Source organism: Tenrec ecaudatus, chromosome X (genome assembly GCF_050624435.1).
Source record: "Tenrec ecaudatus isolate mTenEca1 chromosome X, mTenEca1.hap1, whole genome shotgun sequence".
Taxonomy (NCBI): Eukaryota; Metazoa; Chordata; class Mammalia; order Afrosoricida; family Tenrecidae; genus Tenrec; species Tenrec ecaudatus.
Window position 1 is genome coordinate 135,778,435 of NC_134548.1, and position 17,259 is coordinate 135,795,693.

Genomic DNA, 17,259 nt, shown 5'->3' on the forward strand with positions numbered 1-17,259 from the left:
ACACGGAAGGCTGGAATACTTGATCTTCATCGGCAAATGCTTCAAGTCCTCCTCACTTCAGTAAGGAAGGTTGTGACATCTGCATATGACAGGTTTCTTAAAAGCTTTCCTCCAATCCTGATGCCACATTCTTCTTCATGTAATCCAGCATCTCTGATTATTTGCTCAGAGTACAGATTGAAGCAGAATGATGAGAGGATACAACCTTGACACACAACTTTCCTGGTATTCCACCATTCAGTATTCCCTTGTTCTCTTCACAAAACTGCCTCTTGATCTATCTGCAGGTTCCTCGTGAGCACAATGAAGTGTTCTGGAGTTCTCCTTCTTCTTAAGGCTATCCACAGTTTGGTAAGGTCCACACAGTCGATATGCCTTAGCATAGTCAACAAAACACAAGTAAACATCTTTCTGGTGTTCTCTACTTTGAGTCTAGATCCATCTGACATCAGCAATGAAGTCCCTTGTTCCACATCTTCTGAATCCAACCTGAACTGCTATTCTTTGTCAGTGTACTGCTACAACTGCTGTTGGATGATCTTCAGCAACATTTTAATTGCAGATGATATCAGTAATATTGTTCGATAATGTATGCATTCTGTTGAGTTAACTTTCTTTGGAATGGGTAAAAATATGGATCTCTTCCAGTCAGTTGGCCAAGTAGCCGTCTTCCAGATTTCCAGGCATAGATGAGTGAGTGTGTCCAGTGCTTCATCAGCTTGCTGAAACATTTATATTGGCATTCCATCAATTCCTGGAGCCTTGGTTGTGGCCGATGCATTCAGAGCAGCTTGAATTTCTTCCTTCAGCACCATCGGATCTTGCTCATATGCTACCTCCTGCACTGGTAGAATGGCGACTAGTTCTTTTTGGTACACTATATTGTTTCCATCTTCTCTTGATGCTTCCTGCATCATTCAAGATTTTGTGCATAGAGTTTTCAAGCGTGAGGCTTGAAGTTTTTCTTGAGTTCTTTCAGTTTTAGATATGCTAAGGGTATTCTGCCTTTGGGGTTTTTAAAATTCTAGATCTTTGCACATTTCATTATAATACTTGGCTTTGTCTTCTCGGGCTGCCCTTTGAAATTTTCTATTCAGCTATTTTACTTTCTCCTTTCTTCAATGTGCTTTAGCTACTCTATGATTAAGAGCAGGTTTCAGAGTCTCTTCTGACATCCATTTTGATTGTTTCTTTCCTGTCTTTTTAATGACCTTTTCCTTTCTTTATGAATGATGGACTTGATGTCCTCCCATGGCTCATCAGGTCTACTCTCATTAGTGTTCTGCTTCATTAGTGTCTCTGAAAAGCAATGTCAGGTTACTTAATAAGCAAGGTAAGCATGAGCTTACTTGTGCTTCCTTACTAAGTTGCAGAGAATAATTTCACATTCTTTTACACCACATCAAAGATTTTGTTTCTAGATATGTCTGGCATCGTTCTCTCTCCCAACCTACCTCACCTACAGAATCAAAGCCTCTTTCCAAATTTATAACCCTGACAGGGATGAAGTGCCCAGTAAACAAGTTAAAATGCGTGTGAAACTTTCCTCTAGTTCTTTAATGATTCTTCCCCGTGCCCCCCACCACCTGTCACAAGCCTAATTCTACCTTACAGATCTGACTAGATCAGAGCATGTACACTGGTATGGAGACGAGCTCAAAACACAAGGATTCCAGGACACATTAAATCCCTCAAGACCAATAATGAGAGTAGCAATACCATGAGGGGAAGGGGAAGGTTGAGGCGAGAAAGGGACACCCGATTACAATGATCCACATATAACAACCCCCAGGAGGACAGACAACAGAAAAGTGGGTGAAGGGGGACAGTGGTTGGTGTAATACATAGAAAAAATGATAAATGACCAAGGGAACATGAAGGAGGGAGGTGGGGGATGGGTAAAAATGAGCTGATACCAAGGGCTCAAGTAGAAAGAAAATGTTCTGAAAATGATGATGGCAACATATGTACAAATGTGCTTGACACACAGATGGATGGATGGATGGATGGAGATAAGAGGTGTAAGAATCCCCAATAAATGATTTTTTTAAAAGAAAGGAAAATAAAAAGCATTCAAATTGATAATAAATAAATAAAACCCATGTGAAATTGTGCACTACAGATTAATGAATAAGTCTGTACTTACCTTTGCTAGCTGATTAATCTATCCCTGTTGAAAAGCTTGTGGATAGGATGTAATTTGTATAATCTTACAGGCTATCAGCAATCACCTAAAAGTAGAGTTTAGCAATGTCTGATGCAAAAAGAAAATCATATATATATATATATATATATATAATCACATATGTATATGCACATATATACATATATATATTCCTTGTGTTTTGAGCTCTTGTCTGTACCAGGATAGATAGATAGATAGATAGATAGATAGATAGATAGATAGATAGATAGATAGATAGATAGATAGAAGGATGGACAAGAGTCAACTAACTCCTGCCTCTTCGGACACAACAAATTTCCTAATATCTCAATCCCAATCACCATCTTTTCTGTCTGGGATCCTTTCGCTTCCCTGACCCACACCCCCTGCCTCCCCATTTGTAAACTCTGTATTGTTATTTGTACATGCTATGGCTATTAAGGTAATGAGCCCTGGTGGCACAGTAGTTGCATGCTGGGCTGATAACCGCAAAGTCAGCAGTTCAAAACCACTAAGGGAAAAAGATAAGGTTTTCTACTCTCCTAAAGATTTACGCATGAGCAAATGTGAAGAAAGCTGATGGTGCCCAGGGGGAGCTGGCAGTGTGAACCTTGGAGAAACACCTTCATTGAGTCTAGGTGGCTAAGACACCAGAAAGTAGCCAGAATGTGGGGGGGCAGTGGGTGGGGGTTCAGGGGTAGAGAAAATGGTAGCTGCTGTGCAGATGTCAGGACTTGTTTGCGAACACATGTGAGACATACCTTGGGGTTTGTACCCTCGTGTACAATCAAGCTACTGGGTTGTTTGGATTTCTCTGTATTCTCTGATATTTCTGTAAATCACAAACTTTGAAAGTACTCATCACTAGACTTTGAAGCAATCTGTTGGGTTTGATCTGGAGGGTTGAAGAAAAGGTTTTTTACATATAAATTCTAGCCATGGTCAGACTTTTTAGAAATACTTTCCAGCCTTGCTCTGGTATTCAATGAAGAAAGATTATAGGCCAATAAAATAAAGCTAATTTTTTTCTTGAAGTTTGCACCGATTTCTATCCATGTGGTTTCTAGTCTAAATCAATGCATAGGCACTAATATGTAAGATTCCATATCTCCTCAGCTATGCCTGTAGTTTTAAAGAGAGTGCGTCCGAGGAATGGGCCTACATTCAGGCTTTTTTGGATAGCTCATGAGAGATCTTGGGCAAGGAACTTTTCATCTTTCCCTTAGTGCTCCATCTAATTAGCAGATACAGTTAGTAAGAGCACACGGCTTCCCACAATCACAATTCCCTCTTAATGTCTTTCCAGGGTTTTACTGATATTTTGCTGGAAAGAGTCATGCATGGGGGAGCCAATATTACAGGATTCCAGATTGTCAACAATGAAAACCCGATGGTTCAACAGTTCATACAGCGCTGGGTGAGGCTGGATGAAAGGGAATTCCCTGAAGCCAAGAATGCACCACTAAAGGTAATGTCCCCTGGCATGTGGAAACCTTAGGCCAACTTCTCAAAGTACAGCCCCTCTGTGTTTACAACCAGTGATCCAGTGCTCTTCCTTCACAAGTGAGTTGAAGATGTTAAAAAGGCAACTGCAGGGGATACGATTGCATTTGAAACTAAACCACCAAGTAACTAAGCTATTGAAAGTGAGGCCTTTTACAATCCAATGTTTGGGAATAAGGTAACTTAATTTTTTTAATGAATTTCATTTGTAATCTGCTCATAGCAATTTATGATATTATAAGAACCTGAGCTTGGCAAAGGGTGGAGGCAGTGGGTATAAATAAGGAAGATTGATAGTCTGAAACAGAAAATTAGATTTCACATTATTTATATGATTGCTCTGTGTTAATAAGTTCCGTGAATCTCAGTACACCCAAGTGAATTACGCTCTAATACCAAGTGTGTGTGTTGCCTATACATATATTGAATGGAAATGTTTCCCTGCCTGCAAGAATATCTTGAATATAATTAGATTACCTAGGTTGCTCATTTTCCTGAAATCAAGATAGGAACATTACAAGCAAAAAGCCATGCTTAAAGTGCACATTTTTCAAATGTGTTCCCCCATGGACAAAAATTCTGTTATTTAAAAATCAAGAATTAAAACAGATAAATTAGGGGGAAGTTATTTGCGTTACACAATGGATCCTTTTAATGCATTTTCTAAGTAACTCATTCCCAGTGCGGTAAGAGCCCATTTTCAAGTATGAAACTGACTTTTAATTCTTCCTTCCTGGGAACCTGACAGGATCGATGCTGGCAGAACTGCTCCTGGGCTTTCCGAGGCAAACTCTTTCCAGGAGTTGAAGGCCTCATCTTTCTCCTGCCCAGGGGCTGCCAGTTTCGAGTTGCTGGCCTTGGGGTTAACAGCCCAGCGCATAACAACTCGGCAACCAGAGCTCCTCAAAAGACAAGTGGTGGGGCAGGGAGGGGGAATAACTTTCCTGTCGCATCATCCCAAGAGATTGACCCTCAAAGCCTCCTCGGGAAGAATAGATGGAATGGTGGCACACCAGAGACCTGTAATATTCTGGATCACCAATGCAGGGCTACCCTTTATGGGTCGCCTCAGAACACGAAACAAGTGGGTCCTTACTTCATGAAAATGATATGTTCTGAAAAACATTGTTTGCGTGAGTTGAATATAACATTTTCTTTGTTTTAATCATTTTATTGGAGGCTCATACAACTCTTACCACAATTCATACAAACATCAATTGTGTAAAGCACATTTGTACATCCATTGCGGCTATAACATTTTCATTCATTTTAGCCATTCACTACTTAAGTAGTATCCTGAGGTTATGGTGCATATATGTGCTAGATTTTTCCAGGACAGACCCATTTTGGAACATTCTTTCTCATGACCAGATCAAGAGCCCTTGTTTGCTTTAATAAATATGGTCATGGTTTCTTGATGAAGCTTTTGTAATGCAACTATTTTATGAGGTAAATTGATACAGTCTCTAATGGAAATCTACTGGGTTTTGGTTTGTATCCAGCTGCCTACCCCCTGCTTTGTCCCTGCCCTTTGAGTCAGCAGCTGGCAGGTAGAAACAGAAGGTAGTTGGTCAGTGTTTGAGAGGGATGCTTGGCACTGTGTGAGGCACAAGAAAAGGGGCAAGGCGAAAAATCAGAAAGGGGTGCTACAAAGTAGTTTCTGCTTTGCTCCAAGGCTGTAGAGTTTGTACAAACGAGAAGGAAGGCAACCCCAGCTGCAGCGGATTCGTTGAAAACTCACCATTTTATGATGCACCATTCCCAAAATGTGAGAAAAAAATCTTCAGACTTAGGAATGAAACCTTTCCGATAACTTAAGACAGTGGACCAGGCGTCCTCAGACTACGGCCCGCGGGCCACATGCGGCCCGCCGAGGGCATTTATCCAGCCTGCCGGGTGTTTTTGCCCCATTTGGTTTTTTTTTTTACTTTAAAATAAGGTATGTGCAGTAGACATAGGAATTTGTTCATAGTTTTTTTTAATTATAGTCCGGCCCTCCAACCGGTCTGAGGGACAGTGAACTGGCCCCCTGTTTAAAAAGTGTGAGGACCCCTGCCGAATGGACTATTTAAATAGGTGGTTACCATTTTCAGATTACTTTTACTTAACACTATCATTCTAGCACCTTGCTCTGCATCAATCAGACAAAAAGCCTGCTTCAAAATTTTTATGCACAGTGTTTTTTATTAGGAACTCAAATTCTCTGGAGATTAAAACCCTGAAAGTTAATTTATTCTATATTGTATGAACGTTGCCTTCTGGGGGGTTTTTTCTTCGTGCCCAAGAATTGGTAAGTAGAACTTGAACGAAATAGAAAATTAAATAGCTCTTTTGGCATGGCTTGGACTCCATTAAGATTGCTGACAATTAAGGCAGCCAGCTGGGGCAAAAAGACCACTGTTTGGCTTTATGTAGTACCAAGTTGGGCAGACACAAAGAGCTTTCTTCATGAAAGAACATATGCCCCCTGTTAACGACATAGTGGATGATTAACAAACACATGAGAGAAAATCAGAAAAGCACTTTGATCGTTATAAAGATGATCCTGTATTTGTTCCCTTGGACATGGTAAAGGAAGAAAGAGTTCCCTGCACAGGATGTCTGGCTTTGTTTGGCTGGTTTTAAAGCCAACTACTTGTCACCTCCTAGAAAACAGGAACCACCTTTTTTAAGTATGCTTTGTTGATTCGTTTCATGAAAAGACAGCCAGCATTGCAAATTCCTACAAAAAGTTCGTTACAAAATTCCATTATCTATGGATTGCGATAAGAGTTGTACAGGTCCCCAATAAACTGATTTTTTTAATTCCATTATCTTTTAATGTCATTTTTCCGTGACCTTTTTTAAGCACCTTGTATTAAGCAACTGACTTAGACCCTAACAGAGTAAGTATATCAATATACCCCAGGAATAGAAAGTAAATGTTCTTGCCTGGAAGAAGTGGTATCATAAAGTGTTGCCTGTGGATTGTCAATGTTATCAGATTTAAAACTCAATAACAATTGTAATTTTCTACAATGGAAAGCCAGCTTTGGTTTTCGTTCCCCCCAAGGAAACAAAAACTGATTTATTGCTGGCCAGGGGTCTTAGTTTGCCAGAAACTTTGTCCAGACAGAAATGATTAATGTTTCCCTCCAAATTAATTTCAAGCTGCCTAACTTAGCTATTTCCATTTTCCCCTAAGTAAACACCAGATTTACATTTTCTAGTACAAACGGCAATAATACAATCTGGCTTTAGGATATGCTGTTTCCTCTCCAGTCCACACATGCCATCCTTTAATGTCATAAGTACTTCTTCCTCTATAAAAGACCTGGCCTTCTGGCACTCGCTCACTCAATACTAAGCCCAGTATTGAGAGCAAGCGTGAGCAGTTTTCTTGTGCGATTTGATCTTAATAATCTTAACATTTGCACACATGAAGAGCAATCATTCCAGAATGATGCAAAGTCAGGCTTGCCCAGAGAGATCTCTTAATTCACCTAATTAGGAGAATGACTTCATAGAGCAACAGGTGGAATTGAATCAAAGTCATGAAGTACAAGGCAAGTTTGGGAGAATGTCATTTGTAATGATCTTCTCTTTTCCATGCATCCATTTCAGTATACATCTGCATTGACACACGACGCAATACTCGTCATAGCCGAAGCCTTCCGCTACCTGAGGAGGCAGCGAGTCGATGTATCCCGGAGAGGCAGTGCTGGTGACTGCTTAGCAAATCCTGCTGTGCCCTGGAGTCAAGGAATTGATATCGAGAGAGCTCTGAAAATGGTAAAGACTACAATGGATTACTGGGGTTAAGGAGACTTATAAAGACACAAAGAGATGAATTTCAATTCTAAGGAAAGAAAAAGCTAAAAAGAATCGCATCCAAGTCTATACAGTATCTGAATGAACAGGAATTGTGTATAGATCATTAGCCATCCAAATCTAGAAAATCTGAAATCAAGAGCTTCTCCCATGAAGCTTGGAAAGTGGTACATTTGCCGCAAATGAGTGTTTGCTCTTAGTTCTGGGCTACATTGGAGGTAGCAAAAGGAACTCAGTGCCCTCAATTTTATAGGTCTGCAGAAAGCTATGGGTTATAGTGAAGGCCCCAAATCCCTTCTCAGAGTCCTCACATAGATGAAGCTTCCACTGAACTCCCTTGGACCATTGAGCAGAGATGTGAACAGGCTGGTCCTCAGACAGCATATGCTGGAAAGGAGATGACTGGACATACAGTTAGATTCAAACTCAACATCTTACCCTTGGTTTTCCTTTTGGACCCACCTATAACTTGTTCTAGTTTTTATTATTTTCTGCTTTCTTTTAGATTGAGGTTTTTGAGTTTTATTTTGTTGCTATTGTTAGGAGTTTTACATATTATTTTCTTTGTATGAAATCCAGGATAGGTAAATCTATAGAGACAGTAACTAGATTAATAGCTCCTTAGAGTTACGACAGGAGAGGTTGGGGAGAGTAGGAAGGTAAATAAAAGATACAAGAAAAAAGGAAATGATGTAAAATTGATTGTGGTGATGACTATGAAACTCTTTTTAAATTTTTATATATTAATTTTTATTTTGTTATAAGTTATGAGGGGGTTCCAATTCTTTTTAAATATATGTGGTACATACATATGGTACATGAATGCTATGTCCGCAAAATGGTTTCATTAAATTAATTAATTAGCTTTAAAAATTCAAACTTTCCAGAAGTATGATGTTCCTTAATAGCTTGGGGATTTTTGATAGTAATCTCTGAACTTCAAGATTGTGAAAACACAACAGCATTTTCTTCTTCTTCTTCTTCTTCTTCTTCTTCTTCTTCTTCTTCTTCTTCTTCTTCTTCTTCTTCTTTAATCATTTTATTGGGGGCTCTTATAGCTCTTACAACAATCCATGCATCCAGTGTGTCAAGCACATTTGTATACATGTTGACATCATCCTTCTCAGGACATTTTCTTTCTACGTGAGCCCTCGGTATCAGTTCCTCACTTTTTCCTCCCACCCCCACCTTCCTTCCCTCATGAATGCTTGATCATTTATATTATTATTATTATTATTATTATTATTATTATTATTTTCATACCTTATAGCCACCACCATCTCACTTCACCACATTTCTGTTGTTCACCCCCTGGGGCGCGGTTATACATTGATCATTATGATCAGCTCTGCCTTTCCCCCTTCGCCCCCACCTTCCCCCTACCCTCATGGTATCACTGCTCCCATTATTGGTCCTGAGGGGTTTATTTGTCTTGGATTCCGTGTGTCAAGAGCGCTTATCTGTACCAGTGTATATGCTCTGGTCTAGTCAGATTTGTAAGGTAGATTTGGGGTCAAGATAGTGGGGGGAGGGAAGGAAGCATTAAAGAACTAAAGGAATGTTTATGTTTCATTGTGTTATACTGCACCCTAACTGGCTGGTCCCTTCTTTGTGGCCCTTCTGTGAGGGGATGCCAAATTGCCTACAGATGGGCTTTGGGTCTCTACTCCACGCTTCACATCGATATGGTTGCTTGTTCTGTGTCTACCTGATCCCATCAACATCTCATGATTACAAAGGCTGTTGTGCTTCTTCCATATGGACTTTGTTGTTTCCCTACTAGATGGCTGCTTGTTTAAATTCAAGCCTTTAAGACCCCCAGATGCTGTATCTTTTGATAGCCAGGCACCATCAACTTTCTTCACCCCATTTGCTTATGCACACATTTTGTTTTCAGTGATTGTGTCGGGAAGGTGAGCAACACAGAATGCCAGGTTATTAGAACAAAGTGGTCTTGCATTGAGGGAGGACTTGACTGGAGACCCAATGTCCATCTGTTACCTTATTAATTAACATATATTTACATAGAACTATGTACATGCATCTATTTATACCTCTATAAATGTCCTTTGCCTCCTAATTCTTTCCCCTATTTCCTTTTACTTTCCTCTGTCCCACTATCATGTTCAACCCTCATTCAGCTCCCAGTAATTCCTCTAAGCTACATTGCACTTGATCAAGCCCCACCAGGCATCCTACACCCTCATCGCCACTAATTTTAGATCACTTTTTGTTCCCTTGTGCCTGGATTTGTTGGCTCCCCCCTAACTTTCCTTGCCTCCCCCTTTCCCATGTCACCCTAGAACCTTCAGTCCCATTGTTTTTTTTTCCCCGGGATTGTTTATCCTGCCTGTCTTGTCTAGATAGACATGGAAAACCAAAACCAAAACAAACAAAAGAAAATACCATGGATAGTTCCAAGGCTGTCTATTAACCTTTCGTGAGTATGAAAGCATCTTCAGACCCATCAGACAAAGCATTAACCTGCATCAACTATGGAACTGAGTCTGCTGTCATAGAGAAAATGTACACAAGTGTAGATGGTAAAATGCGTGATACATTTCTAGGCTTATTTAAGAGGCTTTCCCCCAGATGCCCCAAAGAAAATACCTAAAGAAAAGTACAAGCAATCAACGAATTGACAGGCAAATAAGTCACTTGTTTTTAGTATTTACTGAAAAGGAGAGCATTTAAGGCTTCAAGCAGTGTCCTTTGAACATATTCCATTATTTACACTGGGATCAGCATCACCCATTCGTTACCGCTTTCCAAACAAGAGCTCTTTCCTGATTTTTTTGCTTTATGCCACACAATCCTATACACTTTAAAATAATCCTTAGAGTGTATGAGAATCTCTTGTTTCTATTTATTTAATTATCTTGATATTTGTAGCATCTAAATAAAATAAACAAAGATATAGGTGATAATAAGATTATTCTGTGCACAACCCAGATACAAAGCATTTATAAGAGCTTCGTGGCACACATCAATTTGTGCAGTTGGCTCTCTTGCTGCTACCTTAAATTTGCCAAGTTGGAAGTATTCAATCAAAAGGGGTTAGAAGCCCGTGCGCCTCTCTCCAAGAAAGAAAAATGGCTCATTAGCCCATCATGCAGATTTTTATGTCATTATGTCAGTTCCCTAACAAATGCCCTAAGTGTCGTTTTATGGAGGTAGCACTGCATTGGTTTGAAGAGCAGTTAATTAAATTCAACCTTCATAGTAGTTACAAGATTTGCATTGTCAAGTGAAGCATAATGATGAGTGAAATATAAAACTCTCAGAAAGTGAATCAAAAGTAGTTTTCACCAACAAAGCCTTCAGGGGCAAGAGCCAGCACCACTGACTGACTCCCCATTCTTTTTTTAAAAAAAAGAATTTATTCATTTTGTTGGGGGCTCTTACAGCTCTTATAACAATTCACACATCAATTGTATCAAGCACATTGGTACATATGTTGCCATGATCATTTTCTAAACATTTTCTTTCTGCTTGAACCCTTGGTATCAGCTCCTCTTTTTGTCCCTCCTTCCCCCACCCTCCTTCCCCCACCCTCCTTCCCTCATGAACCCTTGATAAATTATAAATCTTTATTATTTTTCATACCTTATACCAACCGCTGTCTCCCATCACTCATGATTCTGTTGTTCCCCTTTGGGGAGCCAGGAGGGGCTATATATCAATGGTTGTGATCGGTTCCCCCTGACTCCCATTCCTGATACACACACACAAACACACACACACACACACACACACCCCTTCCACAGATTGAAGATGGGCATCTAGAATGGAGTAGAAGAAAGGTACTATAGCTAGGAAGAAGTCGATCCATGCTATAGCACAGAAAAGTTTCAATGTGTCTAACTTCCTGCTACAGCCCAGGCTGTGAGCCCGGCAAAGGACTGCACACAGGCAATGGAGAGTACCCAGCACTCAACAAAAAAGATCCCTTTCCTCCACACCAAGGCCAACCCCTTCGTTTGGCTCCAGACAGGGTGGAAAGCATTGCACTTTTCTAAAAGTAGAAGATAGCTTGTGCTGAACATTCAGTAAAACGTCATCCCTGAGGAAACCTGGAAGAGTGCCTCGTCTGAAGGAATAAGTGTTTTACTACATTCAGAGAAATCTTATCGTATTGGAATTAATAAAAAATGAGATTGCCTGATATAAAAGCATCCCCCATTGTGACGAGCACCTAGTTGTTGCTCAATTTCTTCAAAGAAGTTTGGAAGCAAACTCAGTGCCTGATAGAGCTCCCACGGGACCTGTTTTACTGAATAGTAAGCACACCATTCATTCAATAAATATATACTAAGCACCTATAACAATGTAGCAGGGTCCATGGTAAGTATACAAAGATGAAATGAGATGAGATGAGCTAACATTTCAATTCTAATTAATGTTTTTGAAAATGTTTTTGAAGGTCTTAAAGCCATTCCTTAATTGGGTGGACATTCTCCCCATAATCTGCAAATTGTGCAAAAACCTGCTTCTGTATGGTCTACTGAAAAATCCTACAGATTCTAAGTCAATGCAGTTTGCCTGCTTATTATTAAACACGTGCTCTATCCCAGGCACTGTATTAGATGCAGAGAGCCCAGAAGAAGTCTAGCTCTCACCTCAAGAGAGTCTAAAGCTTGTAGAGGAGTTAAATAGTTGATCAAAATGAACACTGTCATTCAATACCAGACCATATCATCAAAAAGAGATCTCTCAAATCACTAACTAAAGGGTAGACACATATTAACTTGTGTGACGGTAATGGGAAAGGCAATATACAATAAAGGGGAAGACAGTACAAAAGGATGCATAAGACAAGGGGAACTGCACAAGAGCCAAAGGCACAAAGACAAATACTATTTTCTGCACAGTCCTGCAATAGCCATAATACTAATAATAATCTACATAATTATGCTTGCATGCTGAACAGGAAATAGGAAAACTTGGGGAAAGTTTTCTCTTTCAAACTTTTTAAAGGTCCCCTCTATATAGATTTGACAGAGAATATGTCTACATATGTATTTATATGTGCTACCACTATATTCTTGAAGATATTAGAGCATATAGGTGGCAGAGTTATGAAAATGTATTAACCATAACAAAATACCTAAAGAGAATGAGTCACTGGGCTTTGGGGCCCAGGACTGTAGCACAGCGGGACATCAAGGCCAGTTGGCATAAATATACTTCACAAAACAATGTTCTGCAGCTTACCTTGGTGAGTTGCAACTAGGATCTTAAAAACTTGAGTGGCCATCTAAGATGCCACTATTAGTCTCTCCCCATCTGTGGACAAAAAGACTGAAGAAAATAAAAGATGTAGGAAAACAATTGGTCTAATGGACTAATGGGCCACATGAGCCCCAACTTCCGCCATCCTTGGAGCAGCACTAGGTGGTGCCTGGCTTCTACTGCTGAACACTCTGAAAGACGTCAAATAGGAAATCTTAGCAGGGACAGAATAGGACAAAAAATAACTCAAAATGTAAACTGTAAAAATTAGGCTTACTGGTCTGATGGAGATTGATGGAACCCCCAACACTAGAGCCTTTTGTTGCCCTTCAAGCCTGGAAGCAAGCCCACTCCAATGGCACAACTTTCAGCCAAACAACAGATGGGGCTCGGAGGTGAAGATAACACCAGGGAGGCATGCACTACCTAGAACAGCGTTTCTCACCCTGTGGGTCGTGACCCCTTTGGGGTTTGAATGACCCTTTCACAGGGTCGCCCAATTCATAACAGTAGCAAAATGACAGTTATAAAGTAGCAACAAAAACCAATTTGGTGGTTGGGACTTATTCACCACCACATGAGCAACTGTATGAAAGGGTCGCGGCCTTAGGAAAGTAGAGAACCACTACCCTAGAACAACCCACCACACGAGACAAATGGACAGCGTGTGCCCAGGGATAAAGCTCAGAAGACATCAAGAATAGGAAGGAATGACCAGAAATGATAAACACAGGAAGGGAGCCGAGTCCTGTTACACTATAAGGATTACAATCAATGTTGTCAATCAAAATGTGTATACCTTTTTTGAATGGAAAACCATTTTGGGCTGTATACTTCCTCTCAAATCAAAATTTAAACATTTGGGGAATGGGGAGGGGAAAAAAGACTTCTCTGAATGGGAGCCCACATCAGCTTCTGCATACCAAAAATTCTAATCATGGGCTCTGGGATCTCTTGGACATACCTAGACTGTTGTCTAGTTTATAAATCATGTTCCCATAGGCCAGGTCTTTTTTGTTTGTTTGTTTAAAGTGAAGTCCTTAACCCTTATTCATCAATTGAGCAACACAAATGGGTCATAATAATGATTTGTATTTATAGAGGTCCTTACATCCAATGCCCTTGCACTGTGCAGTATGTAAAGAAATCTCTCCACTCAGCAAGTTTTAGCACTGAAGTTAGACCCAGGGAAAATTATGGTATATATAAAGTCTGCACTTGGTATCCCAAAAATTGTCCAAACTATTTCAGCACATCCATCTTTCTTATCTAATGTTCCATACTCCTAATGTGTTAAACTCCCCAGAAAACAAACTAACTGCAGTAGGATCAATGCTGACTCATAGCGACCCCCTGTAAGTTTATGACACTGTAACTATTTACTGGAGTAGAAAGTCCAGTTTTTCTTCTGCAGAGCTGCTAGTGGTACGAACTACCAATCATGCTGCACGGCCTGAGTACCCACTACATGACTTTTACACGTAACAAATTTCATCAGTCTACTCTAGCCCTCCCTAGCCTGCCTCTCTGCTACTTGTTTCTATATTGGCAAAAAAAAAAGGGGGGGGGAACTCATGCTTGTTACTATAGTGTCTATTAAATGTGTAACTCTCTCAAAATAAAACAGAACTAAATTAATCTTGATTCATAATTATTATTGTTATAATTATAAGCACCATTTATTACATAACAGATACTCTTCTACACATTCTAACTGTCCCAACAATTCCCAGGGATGAGTACTATTGCAATTTTCCATTTTACAGATTAGGACACTGAAGTGCAAAAGCATTCAGGAATATGATGGGACTTAGATATGAACTCAGGAGCTCCACAGCCCATGTTACTAAAACAACACTATGTTTGTATCTTTGGAATGCTGAAATAGAACACCACCCCAGCACCAAAGCAGCTCACAGGATAGAAGACATCATTACTGTAGTTGAAGGAATAACCTGGAAAAGAGACTAATGATTGACATTTCAGGCCTTCACAAAGTGGGCCTAAGGCACGCATTGGAACATAGGGAACTGCCTACCACCTCCACTCAAAGCTTCATCACTGAACTATGTACTGAGAACACTCTGCGATGGAAAAGAAAATCTTTACAGACTTGTTCTGTAGATAGAGCTGAATGACTCAAGTTCAAAACTCCCCACAAGTCAAAGATGAGTCAGGAGTCTTCATGCTAGAGACTTAGAAGGCAATCATGCTGTGCTATTCTTAAATTCTCCCTTTCTACCAGGTGCAAGTGCAAGGAATGACTGGAAATATCCAATTTGACACCTACGGACGGAGGACAAATTATACCATTGACGTGTATGAAATGAAAGTCACTGGCTCTCGCAAAGTAAGTAACTATAATCATCCAAGAAAAAATCTGCCCTCAATTGCCAGAGAAGAAGTGCTAGGTAGCACATGGGAAGCAAATCCCCACCCATTACTGGTGTCTTTGCATTCCGTGAGGGCCATAGCTATGAGGCACGATGTTGTTTTGTGATTCAAGTGTTCCAGCTACACATTTTTAAAAGGACTATGTTTTCTTCTGAGGCTGGTGCTATCAAAGTGGAAGACTCTGGAGTAGTTAACAACTTCCTACAATAAGGGGAATGATTCACAAATGTTGCAGCATATTGTTATTTAAACAGAAGCTGCTGAGGTACATATGGTTTTAGTGAAAGAATTGGAACGTAGGTGTCTTTACACTTAGTTAACTCACCCATCGAAAGGACTGTAGTCAAAATATCTTTCTGTGCAGATGAGTTTTACAAGGACTACTTTGCCTCTATCTACTGAGTTAGGCATGGAGTAAGAATGAACTAGGCAGACCCTAAAGTCTCACAGAGGTAAAAAATCTTGGGTCATTCCTACACGATACTCACTCATTTTACACTCACTCCCAGCTTCATGAGAGTTCAAAGCCAAGATTTTTGTTTTGTTTTGTTTTGTTTTGTTAAAAAAAGATTTTATTTGGAGCTTTTAGAGCTCTTGTAGCAATCTATACGTCAATTGTTATCAGATATTTGTGTATATGTTGCCATCATTATTTTGTAAACATTTACTTTCTATTGGGTTTTTGTTTGTTACAGGAAAGTTTCTAGAAGTCTGAATATCCTACAGATAGGATTTTACAAAATATCAGCAGGAGTGAGATTAGGCTGCGAACCCCCAACATGAAGGAACAAGCACCTCGGTGTACTAGGGTCTGGGTAGGGGTGACAAGCCAGAGGGAGACAGGGCATCCATCCTTATAAACCTCAAGCTACTGAAAATATATTCTTACGGTCTCATTCTCCAACAGCAGCAACACTTTATGCAGGTTGAGGTGGGGGGGCGTGTTTTATTTTGTTTTGAGTGAAAAATAGGCACCCAGGTCAAATGTCTGCTTTTTCTAGGCTGGCTACTGGAATGAGTATGAAAGGTTTGTGCCTTTCTCTGATCAGCAAGTCAGCAATGACAGCTCCTCCTCAGAGAACCGCACCATCGTAGTGACAACTATTCTGGTAAGTGTGAGCCGAAGCAGGTGGGCAGCTGTTTGAGCAAAAGCATATTTCCGGTCAGCAGGAGGACGTCATGCTCAAGGAGTCCAGCAAGTTCTCAAACGACCTTGCCATGATGTCATTTTTAAGATGAGAATGCAAATTTGGACGGATTCCAGTAGAATCATTTTGTAGACACCTGGTTCTCCACTTTACCCTCCATAGGACAAGTGATTCATCTGAACCTGAAATCTCATTCTTTATTTTGGAAAAGGCAGCGTTGTGTTGTAGAAATTGTAGATTTAACCAAAACCCATTGCCAGAGAGTCTATTCCAACTAACAGTGACCCTATAGGACAGAGTAAAACTGTTCCAAAGGGCTTGCTTTCCAAGGACGTAATTAATCTTCAAGTGCGCTGCCACATCTTTTTCCGATGGAGTGGCTGGTAGGTTTGAGTGGCCAGCCTTAACCATTTCTGCAGCTTTTAAAATCTTCACAGGAGAAAATGGCATCATTCTTTTCCCTTGGAACAGCTAATGGGTTTGAACCACCAACCTCGAAGATATAAGCCCATAGCTTCCCCTGCAGCACCTCCAGGAATTTCAACAAAGAGGAGATTCGCGTTCTGATATTAAGCGTATTGTTAACCTATTTAACTGCACAAGTCACAATGTCTCTGAGGCTCAAGTTGTTGGCTTTTACGATATTTATGGAATAGGTATAAAAATCTCCTACCTATATGATAAAAAGCCAAACTCACTGCCATTGAGCCAATTCTGACTCAGAGAGACCCGTTAGAACAGACCAGACCTGCTTCTGAAGGTCTCCAAGACTGTTCATGGGAGTGGGAAATCGCATCTTTCTCCAGAGGAATGGCTAGTGGTTTCAAACTGCTGACATTGTGGTTTGCAGCACAATGGGTAACCCATAGGTAGGAGATTATTTTTACACCTATGTCATAGGTGCCCTGTTGTTGCTTTAGGCTAACCATGAAGTCAGTGGTTCAAATCTACCAGCCACTCTTTGGGAGAAAGATGAGGTTATTTGCTGCTAAAGTATCTATCTAGCTT

The 17,259-nt window shown here is 40.3% G+C and overlaps 1 protein-coding gene across 2 annotated transcripts in view; it reads left to right on the forward strand.

The window, feature by feature from the left end:
* The window catches only part of GRIA3 (glutamate ionotropic receptor AMPA type subunit 3), a 389,236-nt gene that overhangs the window by 258,432 nt on the left and 113,545 nt on the right, over positions 1 to 17,259 (forward strand). For both annotated transcript variants that reach the window (XR_012781217.1, XM_075539616.1), the window contains exons 6-9: positions 3,471 to 3,632; positions 7,271 to 7,438; positions 14,955 to 15,059; positions 16,105 to 16,212. Coding sequence is in view for 1 of the 2 variants with exons in the window: in XM_075539616.1 (XP_075395731.1) it covers positions 3,471 to 3,632; positions 7,271 to 7,438; positions 14,955 to 15,059; positions 16,105 to 16,212 (543 nt within the window). In the remaining variant the exon portion in view is untranslated. The remainder of the gene's footprint in view (positions 1 to 3,470; positions 3,633 to 7,270; positions 7,439 to 14,954; positions 15,060 to 16,104; positions 16,213 to 17,259) is intronic.